Source organism: Typopeltis vanoorti, chromosome 6 (assembly GCF_054136105.1).
Source record: "Typopeltis vanoorti isolate ZY-2024b chromosome 6, IOZ_Tvanoo_1.0, whole genome shotgun sequence".
Classification (NCBI taxonomy): domain Eukaryota; kingdom Metazoa; phylum Arthropoda; class Arachnida; order Uropygi; family Thelyphonidae; genus Typopeltis; species Typopeltis vanoorti.
Window position 1 is genome coordinate 88,076,807 of NC_143554.1, and position 23,440 is coordinate 88,100,246.

Sequence of the window (23,440 nt, forward strand, 5' to 3'; positions counted from 1 at the left end):
ATGTGCTTTGGAATATTTAATATTTAAGCTACAATCGAGTTTTTACAACTTTGACTTCCACTGATCCAAATTAATTAATTTACCCAGACTTATAAGAAAATTACTGATTTGACAATTTTAACGAAAAATAAATAAACAATAGCAATACAAAATAAACAAAATCACTCCGCAATGGACTGGGCGATCGCGATCGACGGGTTGAACACCCCTGATATACGAGTTGCCAAAAGGTGTCACACCTTATTATTAAAATACTCTGGATTAGAGATAGTTAGTTGTTGAAAGTTTTTTCACTTATTTATACTATAAATTAAAGATACCAAGAAATTATGTTCTTGGTTTAATCCCTATCCAAGTATAAGAAAACAAAGTTTGCACCTGAAGTATTTTGGATATGTATGTGGGATACTAAGACAAGTGATGTGAAGTCATACCACCTTTACCACGAGTTGCTCCAGTCCTGAAAGCCACAACTCAAATTATGAATGGAGTGTCACCAAGTCCTCTCGTCATTTAAGGACTACATTTTGCATAGCACACTGCAGGATTTTGTGGTATATATGCATCCTAGCAGTTGGGTATGTGACAGGTGAGAGATGGGACATATACGTGGAAGATGTAGTAAATGAGAAGAACTTTGTCAGTTAGAGATTACCATAACTGATGTTGGCAGCGTTGCGTCCGAAATGAGAAAATATCGACCTAAAGAGACAAGTAGTGTGAGAGAGGGTGAGAATAATGAGTGAAATATAAATGAAAAAATACGAGTGGGGAGTATGGAATTTCTTGAATTTTTGAGGGACAGATGTCTTTGGCAACGTGTAATAGAGGGAACAAGAGGTTCAAGAGTTTTGGATTTGGTCAAAACATCAGAAGAGCTGATAATAACTGAGACATCCCCCCCCCCCCCCAGTTGGAGAGGTGACCATGTGGTTTTGGCTTGTAAGATGAATAGATATGCAGGAGTATCAAAAAGAAGGGAATATATGTGGAATTATAAGGCAGGTGATTATAATAGTCTTAGATATCAACTTGGGGCAGTTCCATGGAGGGAGGAATTAGAAAGGTGAGATATCATTAGTGCTTGGGAAATTGTGAAGGAATATTTGTTAGCAGCAATAGTAAGCTGTATTTCACTCGTGGAATAGAGCTTGCTATTCCTCTTCTTCCTCACAGAATACAGCAATAGCAAGCTATATTCCACGAGTGAAGAATAGGACACAATTTGGTGAAAAGTGGATGACAAACAATAATAAACAGAAACTGCAGATGATAAAGAAGTTATGGAGGAGATATAAAAAGAGGGGTGGAGAGGAGATGCATGAAGAATATAAGACTTGGGCCAGGAGAGTGACTAGTATGGTAAGGATGCCAAAACTAGAATATGAGAAGAGATTGACCCTAAGATCCAAAGAAAATCCTACAGAATATTTTAGCGATGTGGCCAGTAGGAGGAGAAATGATTATGGAAGAATGACATTGTGAGATAAAAATGGGAATACAGTGACTGATGTAGAAGACATAGTGGAGTTGTTCGATGAACACTTTATTATTGTATTTCATCCTGGAGAAGCAGGTTTTAATACTAGAAGGATAGGGCAGGTTCAAGCTTTAGAGGTGCAAGAGGAGAGTATGTTTCAAATACTGAGTACTCTAGGTGTCAATAAAGCTGTTTGACTGGATGGAATTTTGTCATGGATTTTGAGAGAATGTGCTAAAGAACTGACAGCTCCTTTGACCTGGCTTTTCAATGAAAGTTCTGCTATGGGAAAGGTACCCAAGGAATGGAAGGAAGGTAAGACAGTATCATTGCATAAGGGCAGTAGCAGACTGGCAGTGTCAAATTATAGACCAGTTTGTGTTTCATCAGTAGTTGTAAAGATCTTGTAGAAATTTGTGAGGGACCATATACAGCATTGAGCAGATGAAGATAATGTTATCTGTGCGAGTCAAATGGATTTGTTAAGGGTCATTCTTGGTTTAGTAATATGATTGCCTTTTATAATAATGTGACAAGATGGGTTGATGAAGGAAAGGCATATTCTGACATTTTTTTGGATTTTGCAAAGGCATTTGACAGGGTGCCACATGATAAGCTGATATTTAAGTTGCAGCAAATGGGTTTAGATATCAAGTTAATCAACTGGATTCAGGATTGGCTATCTGATAGGTATCAGAGAGAGTTGTGTACGGTGGGGCAATATAAAGAAGGCAGAAAGTTAAGAAAAGTTACAAGTGGGGTCCCACAGGGCTTAGTACTGGACCTATATTGTTTAACCATTCTATCAATGACAATGTCAGTGGATTGCAGGGGGGGGGGTATTCATTTGTTTGTAGATGATGTGAAGCTAGAAAGGGTTATTAGTAACAGTGCAAATGTACAGTCCTGCAAGAGGATTTGAATAAACTAGACAGATGGGCAAACGAATAGGGATTCAATTTAATGCAGTTAAATGTAAGTCTTGAAGTTTGGGATACATCGATGGGAGGCAGCATACTCTGTTGGAGGAGCTGTACTGGAGGAAGTAGGGGAGAAAAGAGATCTGGGGGTGATGATTGATAGAAAACTGAAATTCAGGGAACATATTGCAAAGGTGGTGAAGGTAACCCTGAGGATTGCTGCAATACTGAGAAGGACGCTGACCTACAGAGATAAAAGAGACATTCCACTGTATAAAGCTCTGATCGACCACACTTGGACTATTATTCTCAAATTTGGTCCCTAGGATTTTGAAGGGGATAAATTAACTGTGGAAAGGGTACAGAGGCAGATAACAAAGATGGTTTCAGGAATGTACAATGTTAGTTATGAGGATCAGCTGAAGGAATGTGGACTGCAGAGTTTCGTAAATAGAAGAAGGAGCGGTGATATGATTGAGACTTTTAAACTGTTGAGAGCAGGGGCGAATTCTCCATGCTTGCTGCGCAAGCTCATTACTTGAGAGAGAAGTGATATTTATTCGTTAATAAATGCATGCATTTATAAGCATTTAAGCTTTTATTTTTGTAGACAGAAGATGTCTTAAGCTTGCACGGCAATAATTGAGCTTTACGTTGTGTATCGAAGGCCGATGCTTGCTCGTCTAGTTAAAGCTACCTTGACTTGTTTGGTAACGGGAGCTTCCAGGTCCTTGCTGCAGCACTGTGATTTCATGCACGCACATAGCCATTTCTGCTCCCTTCACGTCGTCTTAAACACAAGCCATACACAGTCAAAGTAGCTCTAGTCAGTGAGCTTCAGCCAGCCTTTACAAGTGTATGTGTTGCTTTGGAAAAATAAGTTACAACCGACTTTTTATGGCAATGTTATTGACCAGTTCATAGAGAAGAACTGTAGGGTAGAATTTGTATTCAAGTAGCTAAATTGAAAAAAATAGAATATCATTTATAAAATAAATGTTGTATTTGTATGATTCAATGTACATAAATTTCTAAATATATAGTTTTAAATGGTCAGTAATTCATTATTTCGCTAATCAGACTTCAATCACACCTATCGCTACCTGAATGATAACAAGAGCAAGTGTGAATTTCAAGACCAGCATTTTCCCCTGGTTGAAAGGTAGTTCCAAGGTTGACACCGGGTAGTTCTTTCGGTTGGTGGAACAGGGGGAAGGAGCGAGGACAAGGGACCATGCCTGGAAGTTATGAAAGGAAGCTGTAAGCAAGAGGGTGAGAAGTGGTTTTGCATGGAGGGTGGTTGAACCGTGGAATGCATCGTCTGATAGAGTGGTGAGAGCACAAACAGTAAATGAGTTCAAAGAGTGGTATGATAGACTTTGTGTTTTCTAGGAAGGACCTCCCACGATGAGTCTTTTGACTCCATGGAGGCCTGAATCATAATAACAATAATTAAACGTATAACCTTTCAGTTATCTGTCATTTCTAAACTCCAATCTAATATCCAAAAATCAATCCTTTGGATGTCTGTTATTTGAAGTTTTCCTGATGATTTTAACTTCACACTGTTATCTAATATCAGAAATATCTGAAAACGAATCATTCTAATGTCCAGTATTTACACATTTAATAATTATTTGAATATGAAAAATGAATATTTAGCATTGAAAAAGTATGGAAATTGTTGTTATTAGCATATGCGAATATCCAAGATAGCAGTATTGAAATTTGGATCCGAGATGAGGTAATGGTCAGAAGTTACTACTTCATAGCCAGTGCAGGCTACCATCATTCCCCAAAGTGTTCTGTCTGTAGACATGTGTGGTCACAGACTGCACATGTCTGTTAAGAGCGATGAAAAACCCCAGTTTCTGGGAGGAAAAAACAACCACCTCAGTATAAGACTGATTAACTCACCTTTAGCTGAAAAGATGGTCCCTAATATCATAGACAGGAATTGAATCTGGGTCTTTCCAACCAAAGGGCTTCATCTATACTGACCTGAGCCATGATGGTTCCATCTGGAAATTGATTTTGTTATATGCTGTTTTACTAATTATCCAAACATTAATGTTTGGAAAATCATCAAAACGTTTTTTTTTTCTGGTTTTTTTTTCCCCACTAGTATTCTGCTGGAAATAATGATATGACTAACTCACTCAAAATATAATTTTTAGATCCTTATATATGTTGCACTAAGAAAAATATAAATATCAATCAATTTTGTCATATGCAGCAATTTAGTTTTGAAGTAAAAATGTATATAAAAAATTAATAAATTCTTACATTTCAAATAATATAAAGCCACTTTGTATAGTGAGTGAATTTTAAAAGATTATTTTAATGACAATGAATGTACATACTTCATTTCCTCCAACAGATCGGGTTAAAATAACAGCAGAAGAGACAGGAGGGGGCATACAGCTTGTAGTAACCAATCCCATTTGAATGCTCTCATTAATATTTAACATTCTGAAAAGTAGCAGCAGTATCTGTACAAAACATGGAATAAATAGCAGTGTAAAACACTGAATGAAAAAATGCAACTGGCAATGCATGGCAGCATTTGCTATATCCTAAAAAAAAAAAAAATAGAATAATTAAAACTTAAGTTGCATACAATAAAAAACATTTATATACAATATTGTGTGAATGTCTGTTATAAGAAATTACTTCATGGTATTTACCACAAAGACATTACCAAGGAAACCAGTCAATCAATAAAATAATTCCTGGTGGTAAGGCTTATACGTTGGTTATTCGTAACTATATGTCTTAAGGAAATTACAACATAGATTAATATATTAACTAACATAAATTTAATTAATACCTCCAGTATATTGGCAAGTCAAATTGCCATCATCAGGGAACAAAATATAATAACATACATGCATACAGACACTACACTAAGTAATGAAGATGGAACATGCCAACAGGCAGTAGGCCTAAAGTCCTAAATACTTGAGGCTTCCTAAATTTGGGGCAGTTTCATGTAACCAAATTTGTTGAGGTTAGGCTAGTTTCTTAATTCAGAAGCAGATTAAAGGAAAAATTTTTCACATTTATATTTGCTTTGATGGATTAGAGTGGCTTTCTTACAGCTAATTCTACGGCAGATGTCCAAAGCATGGACAACAAGTCCTGAATCGATGTAGTGATGGAAATGAATATAATCCTTATATTCAGCAATTCTGATGTTGGCTGTACTGCCTGTTTGGCGATAGTGGGAGAGTTTACAACCACAAGGGACCTGGCAAGTCTAGGGACTGTGATTTATAGAGCAGATAAGGGATGCTGATTTTTCATATGATCTGTAAGTGGTTGAAAGGTTGTATTTTTTTCTAAGATTTTTGTGTTTTTCAGGTGTGCCTTGGATATATGGAATAGTGATACCTTTGGTGTGATTTCTGTTCTGGAGAGGATATGTGGGTTTGGAGTTTTAATATTTTTTGGATAAAGTAGCAATTGTAGCCATTGGCTAAGAAGGTTTTGTGAAGGTGGTCAAGTTCATAGGAGAGGGCACTGCTATCTGAACTAATTAATTTAGGCCTGTTATACAATATAGTGGAGGGGGAAAAAAAAGACAGTATTGCACTTCGACATCCCCTTCAATACACGTTTCATGAGATATTCATTCGACTACATGCACATTAATAGAAGAGCACGTGTAGAGTCTACACCAGGGGTGTTCAACCCGTCGATTGGTCGATCTTTTGTGTATTCCTCCTTACTTACAAATTTAATTAAAACTAAAAACATAATATTTTATTTATCATTATTTTGTATTATTTTAATTCGCTTTAAGTGTATGGCTATTGTTTATTTATTTTTTGTTAAAATTGTCAAGTCAGTAATTTTCTTATAAGTCTGGCTAAATGAATTAATTTTGATCAGTGGAAGTCAAACAGTGAGCCGAGTGAATACGATTATAAGCAAAGTGTAAAAACTCTGATTGTAGCTTAAATATTCCAAAGCACATTACATCGATTTTTTTACTTAGGTTAAGTCCCATGTGAATATTGTAAAAAAATAAACTTTGTTTGTCTTGGTATAGTTTGTATTAGATGTTTTTGTAAATAACTCTTTTGAAGCTAACTGTATATACTGCTTTAATAAGAATATGTTAGAGTGTTAAAAACAAAGGCAATGTTTTTTCGCTGAAGCTGTACATGGCAGTATTAGAAAGATTGTTATTGAAACTTGTATGTATGAGAAAGGGCTTGCAGAGGCTCTAAGTGTAAACATCTCCAAAGTCAGTCAGAAAGAGTTCAAACAACTTTCCGATGGCCAGTAACTTAGAATCAAAAGAAAGCAGAGGAGAACAAAAGGCATGCCGAACTTGAAACTTAAGATGAAAGACTCATACCGATTCTTTGGGGGGGTTGCCAAACTTCATGCGAGGTCTCAGAGGAGGCCTAATAAAAAGGGACTGAAGCAAGCAGAAGGGGGTCCCGGTTCCAGAATTGCTGTCAGAGAGGAGGCCACCCAGTCCAGAGTCACTGTCAGAGAGACTGCCTGGATCCGTTGCTTGAGAGAGGAGTTTCCTGCTTCCAGAAAGGAGCCTCTCAGTTCGAGATGTCGCTAGAGAGAGAGAAACTACTTCTAGGCCCCAGACAAGTTTTCAAATTGTAGAAAGGAAGAGTTCCAATTGCCGGCGAAAAGTTTCCAGGCCAGTTTAATGTCAGACATTCACTAGTGTGTTGCGTTTTCATTACAATTTGATGAATCCAACGACTTAAATGATATTGCTCAGTTAATGGTATTTATTCGCATAGTATTTCAAGATCATTCAACTAAAGAAGAACTTTTGAAAATTATACCATTATTGGGAAGGACTAGGGAGGAAGACATTTTTTCATCATTTGTTGAATTTGTGAAACAACACAAACTTCCACTTTTTAAACTTGTGTCTATTACTACTGATGGTGCTCCTGCAATGATAGGTAAAAAATCAGGCTTCATTTCAATATATCAAAATGATGACAAATATCCAGATTTTTTAACGTACGACTGTATTATTCACCAACAAGTACTGTGTAGTAAAAGATTAAACACAAAAGATGTTTTCAATATTATACTTAAAATTGTAAATTCTATTCGAGGAAAAGCCCTGCAATGGTGGTTATTTAAATTACAGGCAGATGATGATAGGGAACTTCTGTTGTACAATAATGTTCGCTGGCTCAGCAGAAGTCAATTTTTAGAAAGATTTCTTGTATTAATTAACGATATAAAAAATTTTCTTGATGAAAAAGGAGATATTTATCCACAATTGAGTGATAAAAGATGGTCGTTACACTTATCATTTTTAGTAGATTTCTGTACAAAATTAAGCAATTTAAATTTAGAGTTACAAGGTAGAGATAAAAATTTAAATGACATGTTAATTTCAATAAAAACTTAACAACAATACTTACTTTTATTAAAGAAAAATATAAATGACTGCGAATTTAGACATCTCCCATATTTATTAAAATTTTTTGAACAAAATCAAGAAATGCTTCGCTATGATTTAAAAGAATTTATTCGTGAAATAGAATTAGTTGAGGAAGAAATAAATTCAAGATTTAAAGATTTTAATAAAACTGAAATGATTGTATCTTTTATCAATAATCCATTTCAAGAAAACTTGAACGTCACAGAAATTTCAAATAAAATTAGTGGGCTGTTGGACATAAACCAAGCTGAAGTAGAACTTGGGATAACAAACATTCGGAATAGTTTACATTTAAAATCAATAAACAATGAAGTCATTTGGAAGTATGCACATGAAAGATTCTCAATATTAACTGATATTGCACGAAAAATTCTGTCGTGTTTCAGAGCGACATACTTGTCAGAATCCGCTTTTTCAAATATGATCATCATGAAAAATCAATTAAGAAACCAAATTACAAATGATCATTTGGATGATTGTCTGCGATTGGCCACTTCTTCATATCAACCTGACTATGAAAATATTGCGATGTCCAAACAATGCCAAATTTCATATTAACTTTTTTTTTTTTAATCAACAAGCATTCCCCCCCCCCCCCACCCCCCCCCCCCCCCACCCCCCCCCCCCCCCACCCCCCCCCCCCCCCACCCCCCCCCCCCCCCACCCCCCCCCCCCCCCACCCCCCCCCCCCCCCACCCCCCCCCCCCCCCACCCCCCCCCCCCCCCACCCCCCCCCCCCCCCACCCCCCCCCCCCCCCACCCCCCCCCCCCCCCACCCCCCCCCCCCCCCACCCCCCCCCCCCCCCACCCCCCCCCCCCCCCACCCCCCCCCCCCCCCACCCCCCCCCCCCCCCACCCCCCCCCCCCCCCACCCCCCCCCCCCCCCACCCCCCCCCCCCCCCACCCCCCCCCCCCCCCACCCCCCCCCCCCCCCACCCCCCCCCCCCCCCACCCCCCCCCCCCCCCACCCCCCCCCCCCCCCACCCCCCCCCCCCCCCACCCCCCCCCCCCCCCACCCCCCCCCCCCCCCACCCCCCCCCCCCCCCACCCCCCCCCCCCCCCACCCCCCCCCCCCCCCACCCCCAGATTTATTTTCATGTTCTTTACTACCACATCGCGACAGGCAGTTTGGGCATGTCCATACCTTTGACATTTAAAGCATCTCAGCAGGTTAGGGATATATATATTCTAACAGGACAGCTTTTACAGATGTCAGAAGCCTAGGTGTATCAAAAGTAAGGATGATGTTCTTGGTTGAGACCAGGCACCCATCCCTGCGTATCAGGATGCACCTCACACCTGTCACTCCTTGATCTTTAAGCTCTGAACATATCTCCTCATCAGGAACCCCAAGGAGATCCCATTCTGATATCACTCCTCTACTGGAATTGAGTGCTCTGCGAGGTGTTACTGCAATTTGTATTCCACCCATTGTCGTTGCTCTCAGTAGTTTCTCGGAATGTTGTTTGCACATTGTTTCCACGAGGATATCACCAGAACACAATTTCTTGACAGTTTTGGGAGATCCTGCCAGTCCTTCTAAACCTTTTTAGATAAAGAAGGGTGACATTTTCCCAATTGGTTTTTCACCTGTTGCATGAATGATTAAAAAGGTTGGTTAGGTTAGGTTGTTCTCATGATCTTCACAGATAAATGATTACTATATCTAGTGCTCAAAAAGGAGCCCAGTTTGATATCTTAGATATTTTCAGTTTGTAAAATGTAAGGATGATATTCCTGATGGAAACCAGGTGGTTTTCCCTACATATGAGGATTCTACTTATGACTAATCACACCTTGGTCCTTTAAATTCAGAGCAGATCTCATCATCAGGAACATCAAGGTCATACTCTGATATTATGCCTCTAGAAAAGTTAAGTTTTGTAGGGGGGGGGGGGGTATTCCCCCAGATGTTGCAAGAAGTAGTTTTTCAGATTGTGTCACTGTTGCTGCTTCAGTATGAATGTCTCCTGAATGGCGTTTCTTAAGCCACTCCTGATTTTAAAGATTCTGCCAACCCTTGCAAACCCTTCTGGATGAAGAAGGGTGACATTTTTCCAATGTCTGTACCCCTGTTGAATGTAAATTAAGAAAGATAATTTATAAAGAAGAAACATATAAGAAAACAAAAAATATAAGAAACAAATACACAACGGTGTATTTGTTGCCATCTGATGTTTTCTGTTGATGTTCCAATGGTTTCTCAACTTGGGTTGGGACTTGTTGAGAGCCTCAGATAAAGGGGATAAAAAAATTATTCATTCTTAGGAGGAAGTTGATTCAACACCAGAGCTATATGCACAGATGAATGATAGATAATAATAATATATTATCAGAAGAGAATGAAATTAATGAAGGTGTAAGACAAGGATGTAGTTTGTCTCCAACTCTATTCAATGTATATATTAATCACATTATAAATACATGAAAAACAACAATAAAACAATCATTTCAGAACAAATTATCACCTTCATATAAGGTCATCATCTTGAGTATACACATATATACAGAAACAAGCTATATTACATTTCATATAGTAATCTAAAGAGACAATGATTTGATCAATAGTTATTCTACTGGCTTGAACCTCTAGTGAAAAAATAAAATAAAATAAAATAAAATAAGTACATCAAAGCTATATTCTGTTTATGACAACATCAGAGAAAACTTTTTTCCACATAGATAGTTTTATTGCAGCAAAAGTGATGTCCCGACTTAACATGAGAATTGTTATAGATTTAAGATCCTGAATTACCTATAGTCCTATTTATAACTAACTCTTAAGGAGAAAAGTTATGCAGGTAGAATGTGTCTTCCATATTCTTGGGATTTTCAAACCTTCATTATTGTTAAGATTATGATGGTTGATAATTCCAGTCAATTCTATGTAAAGTATTCAGGGCATAATCAGAAAGGCCAGCTTGACCATAGTTATTAAATTTAATGTGACATTTATGTTCCTTTTTTCTGATAGGAATTGTGTGTTCTGTTTCCCCTATATAGGGTAAATTACAGGTGCACTGAATACAGTATACTTCAGGGTGGGCCAGCAGAGGAAGTGGATCCTTAGATGAGTTGAGTAAGTTCTTTAATTTTGCAGGAGGTTTAAAAGTGGCTGTAAGGTTGTATTTCTGTGGTAGTCTGTTTATTTTGTCTGATATCCCTTTAATGTATGGAATGGTTAGTTTTATTGTAGTCTAGCTTATTTTTGTTTTAAGTGAGGTCTTGTGAAGAATTTTGTTGGTAGTATTTTGGCTGTAGCTATTTTTCAGGAAGGCATTGCTGATAACTTTTATTTCATCTTTAAGTGCTTGTTCATTGGAGAAAATCTTCAAAGCCCTGTTTTTTAGTGTGTTAATGACACCTAATTTTTGTGTTGGGTGGTAGTAGGAGTTAATGTGTATATATTGGCCAGTATGTGTAGGTTTCTGGTAAACAGTGAAGGAAAACTGCCAGAAATAAAACATGTGACAAGCATGTCTAGAAAAGGAAGTGTATTCTGCTTTTCAATCTCAATTGTGAATTGTATGTATTTGTGTTGTTTGTTTAGGTGGCTGAGGAAAGTGTCTAATGTCTGGCGGCCATGGGACCAGGTAGTGAAAACATTGTTTTTGAATCTAGAGCACGTTGCTCAAAATATTCCATATAAAAGTTGGGGGGGGGAGGATAATGGTGAGCCATGGCTCTGTCTTCTTTTTGTGGGCAGAAAGTGTTTTGCTACACAAAATAGCCAGAGCGTAGTACATGCGCAAAGAGTGCTGTAATATCAAGAGAAAATTTGTCCTGTAATAGAAGGATTGTATCACTGATTATGAAGAGGGCAGAGATATCAAAACTGACTAATAAATCACCTTTTTCCAGTGTGATATCTTTGATTTTGTTTACAAAGTGTTGTGTGTTTTTAATATAGGAGGGGAATGACCTATCAACTCCTTCAGTGTTGACACTAGTTTCTTGGCTAGGTGATAATTGGGGCTGTCTATACCTTTAACTATCAACCAGAGCAGTACATTCTGTTTGTAAATTTTTAGTAAACCATAAATTCTCAGGGAACAAGCATAGTGTGAAAGTAATTTTTGAACTGTGTCATCAGGCCAAGAAGTGACTAATTTAAGTAGGTTTTTCCATTTTCTTTTTTATTTGATTGGTTGGGTTATAGTTAACAAGTTGATAGGTGCTGTTGTCTGAGACTATCATTTTTTCTAAATATGTTGTTCGGTTTTAAAATAACTGTGGCACTGCCTTTATCAGCTCTAGTGATTACGATGTCAGGATTTAATTTTAGCGATTTCAAAACTGCCAATTCTGATTTGGTTAGGTTGCTAGTTATAGTTTTTGTATAATTTAAATTTAAAATGTTCGAGGTTTCCAACATATTTTATCAGCTATGGTGGTTGGGAGAAATCTTAGGCTTCTTTCCATATGGTAAATAAAATCTAGTTCGTTAATCTTTCTATGTGCCACAGCAAAGTTTAAGCCTTTGCTGAGTAGCGAGAGTTCATCACTGTCAAGGCATACTTAGATAGGTTGATCACGTGACTATTCACTGCAGACTGTTGGTAGCTCCTGTTATCCCTTACTTCTGGCTGGATGTTGTTATCACTGGCTTGTGGTTGGCCTGTTTTCGTTCACTGCTGAGAAATTCTAATTTGTCCATTGGCTTTTAGAATATTGTCGATCTTTGATATTGTCGATCTGTGATATGGAGTCTCAGAAATTTGGATAAGAGGTTTACTTTCTTTGTTTCAAAGATATGATTAGCAAAGTTGTCTGTAATCCTCTCAAGTATATATCCCAAATATCTAGATTCAAACAACTTAAAAGTTCAGATTTTAAATTCCAGACCTGATTTTGAGCAAAAGCCAAGTTTTTTCTAGTGGTTGGAATCTGCTCTCTGAGCAACCATTCTCCATATGGTGGTAAGGAGTCTCCATAATTTATCTGAAATGAATGCTGATCACCATGTAACAATAAAGGAAAAAAAAACAATTAAACAAGGTATCTAGTTTACCAGAACTATTATCAATACAATGCTATACGCAGATTATATTACAAGATTCATTATCTTCTAATATAATCTGATCCTTTGCATACAGCAATGTATTGATAACAGTTTTTATGGTTATGATGATGACCTACAAAAATCAGTTTATAAATTAAATAAGCCAACAATAAATTCTAAGATTTCACACAAGAAAACAAAAATCATGACAGCAGTTAGCTAATGAAGCCAAAAAGAATCCCAGGGAGTTCTTTCGATATGTAGCCAGCAAAAGAAAAAATGATTATGGAAGGATGACATTGATTGGAGAAAATTGTATAAAGCCAGCTGTTGCAGAATGTGTGGTGGAGATACTTAATGAGCAGTTCATAAAGATCTTTCAATCTTGTGAATGTGACTTCATGGAGACATTGAGAGCAGTTGATGATGGGGAGGAGAGACTGACTGTAAGTGAGCAAGAGGTGTTTGGGGAGTTGAGTAAACTAGATGTAAATAAGGCTGTGGGAGTTGATAATATATCAACGTGTATTCTGAAGGAATGTGCCAGGGAGTTGACACCTGCTTTGACATATTTTTTTAATACGAGTCTTGCACTTGGTCAAGTTCCCAGGAGTGGAAGGAGGGCAAGATTGTGCCACTTCATAAAGGAGGTGATCGAACTCAAGCATCAAACTATAGGCCTATCTGTGTGTCAGGTGTTGTGGTTAAGTTGTTGGAGAAGCTTGTGAGAACTAGGATCCAGAGTTGGATTGACAACAATGGTATTATCTTTGATGGACAGCATGGATTTGCTAAAGAGAGGTCATGTTTTAGTAATCTACTTACTTATAAAAATAAAGTGACTGCTTCCTTGGACAGAGGAGAAGGATACACAGTAATATATTTGGATTTTGCAAAGGCTTTTGATAGAGTACCTCATGATAAGTTGACAGTCAAACTAGAGCAGATGGGGTTGGATATTAGATTAGTGCATTGGATTGGAGACTGGGTATCTGATAGGTATCAACAAGTTGTGTATGGGGGTGCAATATCCAGGAAAAGGTATAATAAATTTAGTTTAATCCTTTATCCAAGTGTGAGCAAACAAAGTTTGCACCTGAAAGTATCTTCAGGACTGGGGTAAGGTGGTACAACACCAGGGCACTCCTTGCAAAGGTGGAACAAGCTACCAACACTCCTATCTCAGTATCTCCCATAATGCAAAACACATCTCCTTGCAGATATGTCTAATGTTATGCATTAAGGGAAGAGCCACAACCCAGACTAGTTTTGACCTTTATTGAGGTTTCTTCAGTGGGAGCCAGGCCCAAGTGGAGATACCAGGCAGAAGCATTAGCAGGTCATCTCTACCTATAGGAGTTGCCATATGGTGTGCCACCCTTTTTTTAATAAATTACTCTGGATTTAGAGGAAGATGTTGAAAGTTTATTTTTCACTTGGTTAGAGTATAATAAATTTAGTTTAATCCTTTATCCAAGTGTGAGCAAACAAAGTTTGCGCCTGAAAGTATCTTCAGGACTATGGTAAGGTGGTACAACACCAGGGCGCTCCTTGCAAAGGTTGAGCAAGCTACCAACACTGCGTCTGCCTGGTATCTCCACTTGGGCCTGGCTCCCACCGAAGAGACCTCAATAAAGGTCGAAACTAGTCTGGGCTGTGGCCCTTCCCTTAATGCATAACATTAGACATATTCGCAAGGGGATGTGTTTTGCATTGTGGGAGATACTGTGATAGGAGTGTTGGTATCTTGCTCCACCTTTGCAAGGAGTGCCCTGGTGTTGTACCACCTTACCCCAGTCCTGAAGATACTTTCAGGTGCAAACTTTGTTTGCTCACACTTGGATAAAGGATTAAACTAAATTTATTATACTCTAACCAAATGAAAAATAAACTTTCAACAACTTTAAACATCAACATCTCTAAATCCAGAGTAATTTATTAAAAAAAGGGTGGCACATCATATGGCAACTCCTATAGGTAGAGATGACCTGCTAATTCTTCTGCCTGGTATCTCCATTTGGGCCTGGCTCCCACTGAAGAGACCTCAATAAAGGTCAAAACTAGTCTGGGTTGTGGCCCTTCCCTTAATGCATAACATTAGACATATCTGCAAGGAGATGTGTTTTGCTTATGGGAGATACTGAGATAGGAGTGTTGGTAGCTTGCTCTACCTTTGCAAGGAGTGCCCTAGTGTTGTGCCACCTTACCCCAGTCCTGAAGATACTTTCAGGCGCAAACTTTGTTTGCTCACACTTGGATAAAGGATTAAACTAAGTTTATTATACTCTAACCAATTGAAAAATAAACTTTCAACATCCAGGAAAAGGAAAGTCACTAGTGGAGTGCCTCAGGGATCTGTTTTAGGGCCATTACTGTTTAACTTGTATATTAATGATATAGGTGAAGATTTGGATGGAGATATTCAGTTGTTTGCAGATGATGCAAAGTTGGGACGAACCATGAAGAGTAGAGAGAATGTTATGACCTTACAAGAAGAAGACTTGAATAAATTGAGTGATTTGGAATGGGGATGTGAGTTCAGTGTTGCAAAATGTAAGGTTTTGGAAATTTGGAAAACAAAAATGGGATGCAGAATTTATGCTTGGTGAGAATATATTGTTGGAGGTAGAGGAAATAAGAGATCTGGGGGTGATAGTGGACAAGGATCTAAAATTTAGGGGACACATTGCCAAAATTGTGAAGACAACACAAAGGCTTCTGGGAATGATGTGGAGGACACTGACGTGTAGAAGTAGGGAGATTCTTGTTCCGTTGTATAAGGCTTTGATTAGGCCACACATGGATTACTGTGCACAGATTTGGTTTACCGGGTTTTCAGAAGGATGAAGAGATGTTGGAAAGGGTCCAAAGGCGACTGATTAAGGTAGTTTCTAATCTCTGGAATGTTGAGTATGAGGAAAGATTGAGAAGATTTAATAATTTGCAGAGTCTGATGGAGAGGAGGGAGAGATATGATAGAGAGACCTGCAAGTTGGTAAGGGGTTGTTATAAGATCATTGGTGGAGAAGTTCTACAGAGAATAGTGGGATATCAGGGGAGAACCAGAGGTCATCCCTGTAAACTGTATAAAGAGGGTGTGAGTAGGGGAGTGAGAGGCAGGTTTTTTTTGTGCAGAGTTGTGAATGATTGGAATGCCTTGCCCGAGAGTGTGGTGTCTGCAAGGAGTTTGAGTGTGTTTAAGACACGGTATTATGAGATGTATGTATGATAAAAGGACCTCCCAGATGAGTCTTTGACTCCATGAGGTATTGGGGTAATAATAATAATAATAATAATGACATTTAAAGGCAGTGATTACGATTATCTTAGATCAAAAATAGTCATAGAAGATAAAATAATAGAAGAGGTGATACAATTTATTTATGTTGCATAATAATATACCTAAGACATGGACAAATATGAAAAAATAAACATATTTCTTGAAATAATTTCATATTAAGTGAAAATTTTAAATTTCAGAAAATCTATGGAACAACTTAAACCAATGTGAACTAATAAGCACGAAACCCAACTTAATTTTTATAAAGTGATAGATCACTCCCACTCTATTATATGGTACAGAAATATGGACTAATGATAAAACTATAAAATAATGGAACGACACAACAGAAAAAAATATTTAATATTTGAAGACAGAATTTTTAGCTAGGTTTCCTAGCCATTGTCAATATAGTTGAAAATTGATTTTCAACTGTATTTATTTAAATAATTACAAATTAAAGAAACACAGGAATAAGGAATGTTACTTCAGATGACTTCCATAAAATGGGAAGGTTTGAGGCAATCATTTTTGTTGAGGCTTGGACTGCAAATATGGCCACAACTTGCTGTATATAATCTTTCAAGAAGAAAATAATTTTTGTGTAGGACTTTAGTTTTATTCCAATCAATTTATGCCTAATGGATAAGGCATGGCTGGCCAAATCAGACTTATCAGGCTCTTGAAATCACATTTACTCTTGATGCTCTTCTAGATAAACCTGAGCTGAATGATCTGTCCATCCATAATAACAAAGGTTGCATGAACAAGAGATTCTGTAAACTCCATGATCAGAAAGAGAAGGATATTTGTCTTTCAGAGAGGCTTGGAAGGAATTTAGTTTTTCACTTGGACAGAAAGAGACTTGAAAAATTGCCACAATTTTCTCTGAAGGTCCTGGAACATATAAAATTGAAATTCTAGAAACATCTCCTCAAAAAGATTAGGATGAAGGCCATAACAGAAAAACGACACAACAGAAAAAAATATTTAATATTTGAAGATAGAAATAATTATTAATTATTTTATCAATTACTTTTGTGTTATAACCCAGTAAAAATGAAAGTAGTTCTGATAAATGGTGGGTCTTTATTTAAAAGAGAATCGGCAGAACATAGCTTACTTACATGATCAACTATATTTCTAACAGGGATCATGATGTTAAACAACATTAATATATTTACCAGTGCAACTTGGTTTTCTGTATACTGAGAACTGCAGACTGACATTAGGTTGATTGCAAAATGTGATTGTCCAGAAAAAAAAAGATAATAGTTATTTTTTAATTTTTTTTAGACTTACTCAGTTAATGTTCTCAAGAAATTTAGGAAGTTGACATAAGGAAGAGTTCCATATAGCAGAAACATCATCAACATATCTACCAAACAGATGGTTTAGGAGAAAAAAAAAGTTGAGAATATGTTGTTCAAACCATTCCATAAAATAATTTGCTAGAGTAGGGGGAAATAGGTGACCCTATCATAGTTCTATTTGTTTCTAAAGTTTGTTTTGACATAAAAGTAACTTGAATTTATGAAAAATTCAAATAATTTTACAAAATCAGGAAGAAAATCATTTTGTAATAATACTATTGTATCAGGCAACAATACTTTCGTTAAACTACATCAAAACAGATTAAAAGATCTGTAAATTGTAAAGGTAATCCTGATATTTTGTTCTTTATATATGTATTTTAAATGAAACAAGTAGAAATTCCTTTAAATGTGGAGAGAAGATTTGATAGATGTGTGAGAGTTTATAGGTCAGACAACCTATATAATTCACAATAGGAATTCACTTCATGGAACACTTCCTTTATGAAATTTAATACCATAAAGTCAGGAAAGGGGGAGGGGGTCAATCATGATGACCTTTTAACTTGTTGGTTTCTTCATCCAAGAGACTATTAAGTTTCTCGATTTGTGATTGAGAAGGATCTCTGAAAATACATCAGTAAGTCATATGATCATAAAGTATAAAATTAAGTTTTCTAGAGTAGTCCTTTTTATCATGAAACACAACTGCATGCTCTTTGTCAGCTTTGCTAATCACATATTAGAGATGATAGAGCTAGAATATCATTTTTGAATAGATTGCTTTGATGAGATATGGATTTAAATAAAGCAAATGTTGCATTAAGACCTACTGTGAATTGTATAAGTTGTTTGATATACTCTTTCAAAACATTTATCAAATCTTATCTCTGTTCACCAGGGAACCAGGGCGAACAGTGAAAAGTCAGCTACTAGAACAAATCTGAAAGCACACCCCAACTCAACATCACCAGTTAAAGATCGGTACTATCAATAAGAAGCCTGAATGGCAAAGAAATGGAGCTAGCTGAAGAATTAGATAAGTACCAGATCGACATAATAGGGGTGACTGAAACAAAAAAGACAAAAACTGGTGAGATCTTACTGAGCAATAAATACAAAATGTTATATATTCAGGAAATGACAATCAAGGAAAAGAAGGAGTAGTCATAGTATTCAACACAAAATACGAGGCTAATCTTCTTGAATGGCAGGCAGTCTCAAGTAGTGTGATGTGGACAAATATCAGAATGGGGGAATTGGACAATGAGACTTATTTGTGCCTATGGTCTACACAGAAGGTTCTACTAAGGTAGAAGTGGAGAAATTTTTTGATGCTTTAGAAAAAGCAACTGATACAATGAAAAAGGAAAAGTTGGTCCTTGTTGGGGATCTAAATAGCAGAGTAGGAAATGATTGTCAGACATACAAAAATATTTTGGGAAAATTTGGAAAAAAGAGCAAAGCTAATAATAATGGCAAACACCTGTTGGATTTCTGCTCAGGACATGGACTGGTTATTACTAACACCATGTTCCAAAATAAAAATGTACACAAATTCACATGGAGAGAAGAGGCAAGAAATAAGAAAAGTCTCATTGACTATGTTATTGTTGATAGTGATGTTTTCTCCCTGGTGCAGGACACCAGTGTACAGAGGATTTCAAATTGGAAGCGATCACTATTTAGTCTTGAGCAGGATAAAATTGAATTTCATATTGAAAAGAATAACATGTAAGAAAGTTTTAAAGCGAATAAAAGTTGAGCAGCTCTCAGATGTGGACTGTAGACTAAAATACACAAAGATTATTGAAGAAAAAATGAAAGAGTTTGAAAAAACTCTTTCATTTTTTCAGAAGCAGTGAAGGAAAAGAAGAAAGCATATCAAAAGTTCCTGGCAAATAAGTCAGCTTTTGCTCTTAGAGAATACAGAGACAAATGTAAGAAAGCAAAACATTGTGTAAAACTAGCTAAACAAAAGTGATTGGAGGACTTTGGCAAGAATATAGAAAGTAAATATCAAGAAGTGGTAAGATATTATGGAGGTTGTTGAAGAAGCTTAGAAATGGAGGAAAGAGTGCTGTAAAAGGAGTTAGAGATGATAAAGGTGACATGAAAACAGGAGAAAAAGATATCCTTGAAGTATGGAGTAATTACTTCGAAAAATTGCTAAATAAAACAAGCAGTGATAGCACAGTGGTAAAAACACTCAACAAGCATACAGTCAGGAATACATATCCATACTTGAAGTAGAAAAAGCCATCGAAGGCTTCAAATGTGGAAAGGCAGCAGGAGTAGATGATATTCGACCAGAAAATGCTGAAGTATGGTGGTATAAAAGTCTTACAGTGGCTGCACTGCATAGTTCAGAAAGCCTGGATAGAGGGACAAATTCCCAATGATTGGAGTAGAGCTCTAATAGTACCCATATATAAAAAGGGAAATAAAACTGAATGTGAGAATTACAGAGGTATCTCCCTACTGAGTGTTCCTGGCAAGATCTATGCAAGTATACTTTGGGAAACCGTTGAGAAGAATTGTGGAAGTAAGGCTTGGTGGAGAACAAGCTGGATTCAGACCAAATAGAGGCTGTCAGGATCAGACCTTCACTTTATGACAAATAGTTGAGAAAGCATGGGAATATAACAAAGATCTGTATTTAAGTTTTGTTGATCTGGAAAAGGCATATGACAAGGTGCCAAGAGAGAAGCTATTTAATATGCTACAGTTATATGGTGTCAATGGGGCATTATATCAAGCAATACTTAGTCTTTATTTGAGTTGTAATTCAGCAGTTAGAATTGAAGGAAGTACAGGAAGATGGTTTAAAGTTAAATCTGGTGTGAGACAAGGATGTACATTATCCCCTCTCTTTATCTATATGAATCACATTATGAAGGAAAGTGGTATTAAACATGATATCAGAATTGGAGATGTTAATGTCAGCTCTTTGCTTTATGCAGACGATGTTATACTTCTAAATAAATCTGCTACAAGTTTGCAAGATTCCCTGACTAAATTGAATACCTGCTGTAATAGATATGGTATGAAGGTCAGCATTAAAAAGACAAAGACAATGAAAATAAGCAGAATTGTTGAAAATGTCAACTGTGTTGTGAACGGGGAACCTGTGGAACAAGCAAAAACATTTCAGCTACTTAGGCAGGATTTTTACTGAAGATGGTAAATTAAATATGGAAATAGACAACAGAATCAACAAAGCTGGTATGATAGGAAGTCAATTGAATAAATTCATATGGAATTTCTCTCTTATTCCATATGAATTTATTTCTTGTATACAGCTAATTTAGTCGGAACACTAAATTAGCTGTATACAAGACAGTGTTCAAACTAGTTTTAACTTATGGATCTGAGAGCTGGGTCAGAAGTAAAACTTTTGACCAAAGACTAGAGACTGCAGATATGAGAGTCCTGAGAAAGATTTAGAGGTGTGAACAGATGGCATCAATGGCAATATCATATTAAAAACGAGGATATTAGGAAAAAACTTGACATTGTCAGCATCTAGGAATGCATTAGCAGAGCTAATCTCAGGTGGCATGGTCACTTAAACAGAATGGCGAGGAAAGATTAGCAAAACAAGTGTTTTCTGCCAGGTTGGCAGGAAAACAACCCAGAGGAAGACCAAGATATAGGTGGATTCATATGGTACAAAGTGCCTTAGATGATAGAAATATAAGATCTGATAATGTTGGAGTCTTGACAAGTAACAGACCGATTTGGAGGAAAATTGTAGATAGGAAGTTAGTAATGATGTAAATTTTTCATGTAGTACTATCATATCCTGTACACCCCCTTGAGGGTACATGTCAGGAATTTGATGATGATGCTGATGATGATGATATCTCTGTATTTACAGAAATTCTGCTATTTTATTAAAAATTCAAAATATTTCAAGAATAAAATATCAGGAGTATCTTTACAACCCATAAATCTTTTAAGCTGTTTCAACACAGTTTCACAAACATCTCACTGGCTGACAACAGAATTTTTATACAATGATATTCCTCCTGATTTTGTAAAATATTTTTAAAATTTTCATAAATTTGAGTTACTTTTGTGTCAGCAACAGAAGGAACTACAATCAGGTCCCTTATTTCCCTTACATCCCCTGTGGAATGAATCGATCAACATGTTCTCAATGTGTTTTCTCCTAAGCCATCTATTTGATATACATATGTTGATGATGTTTCTGCCGTATGAAACTTTTTCTTGTGTGAACTTCATGAATTTCTTGAGAACATTAATTCGGTAAACCCAATAATTAAATTTACACTTGAAATAGAAGGTAACAATTGTCTCCCTTTTCTGGAAGTTCTCAATTTGCATCAAATTAATGGCAGTCTACAGTTCTCAGTATACAGAAAACAAACTCATACTGGTAAATGCTCATTCACATCACCTCTGTGAGAAATACAGTGTGATATTAAAACTTTACATTGACATATAGGGATAAGGGGGGGGGGGATCCAACCACACATGGGCTACTGTGGTCAGATTTGGTCACCTAGTTTTCAAGGTGATGTGGAAACACTAGATAGGGTCCAAAGACAAATGACCAAAATGATATCAGGATTCTGGAATGTTGGTTATGAAGAGCATTTGAGGGAATGTGAATTACAGATTTTGATGGATAGGAGGGAAAAAAAATGAGATATGACAGAGATCTTCAAGTTAGTTCAGGGATTCTACTAGATTAATACAGATGGACAATAAGGTGGGAAGAACAACAGGCCATCAACAGGCTAGTTTTTTACATGGAGAGTTGTTGGCGAGTGAAATGCATTGCTGGAATACATTGCGAATGCAGAGAGTGTAAATAGCTTCAAAGTTTGTTTGTTATGTAAGACATGTTGCTGGTTGAGTGGGGTTCCTACAATGAGTGTATTGATGTCATGGAGATTACTGAAATAATAATAATAAGGAACCGTCATATATCAGAATTACTTTCACATCTCTAATGGTTATAATGAAAAATAATTGATAAAATAATTATGAATTTCATCCTAATCCTCCTCGAAAAGAAATTTCTAGAATTTCAATTCTATATGTTAAAGGACTGAGAAAACTGTGACATTTTTTGCCACCTTGACCTACAAGTTTCTTTAAGTCCAGTTCAAAAACTAAATTCCCTCCTGGCCTCCCTGAAAGACAAATATCCTTATCTTTCTGATCATGGAGTTTACAGAATCCCTTGTTCATTCAATCTTTGTTATTAAGGATGGACAGGTCATTCAGCTCAGAAGAGAATCAAGAGTATATGTGATTTCAAGAGCCCGATAAGTCTGGTTTGGCCAGACATGCCTTATTCACTAGGCATAGAATTCATTGGAATAAAACTAAAGTCCTACACAAAAGTTATTTTCTTCTTGAAAGATTATATACAGAAAGTTGTGAAGGTCACATTAACAATCCAAACCTCAACAAAAACAATCGCCTTAAACCTTCCCAGTTTATGGAAGTCATCTGAATTACCAATTAATGAAACTATTCCAGTGTTTCATTAATTGGTACTTATTTAAATGTATTTCTCTGTATTCTAATAATTGTAGATGGAGTTATCCTCCTGCAGTTGATCACTTGCAATTTAACTGTTGTTCATATTGTGGATTTTTCTTTTTTCAACTGTACTAGTAACTGCTTAGAAACCTAGCCAAAAATTCTACAACTGTTAAATAATTTTTTCTAACATAGGTTTCATAAATTACTGTATTATCATTATGCCATCTGCTTGCATGTTAATATTTACATCTAGAAATATCAACTTTTAAAAAGAAAGATCAAAGTAAAACATGCTGCAGAAATCAGATTTTTAAGAACAATTAAAGGAGGCATGAAATTAGAAGTACTTACAGTTTATATGAAAAGATCAAGGAATATAGGGAGAAATGGAAAGAACATTTATATAGGATAAAAAGAGATCAGTTACAATAATAAATAAATAAACATAGACCAAATAGAAAAAGAAAGAGAGGAAGATCAGTGAT

At 36.6% G+C, this 23,440-nt stretch overlaps 1 protein-coding gene across 4 annotated transcripts in view; it reads right to left on the reverse strand.

The window, feature by feature from the left end:
- Positions 1-23,440, reverse strand: part of LOC150105675 (sodium/bile acid cotransporter 7-B-like) — a 169,887-nt gene that overhangs the window by 121,849 nt on the left and 24,598 nt on the right. For 3 of the 4 annotated variants that reach the window (XM_090394998.1, XM_090394997.1, XM_090394996.1), the window contains exon 3: positions 4,764-4,976. The exons of the other annotated variant lie outside the window; for it this stretch is intronic. In XM_090394998.1, the coding sequence (XP_090251124.1) occupies positions 4,764-4,976 (213 nt within the window). The remainder of the gene's footprint in view (positions 1-4,763; positions 4,977-23,440) is intronic. 4 annotated transcript variants of the gene reach the window in all.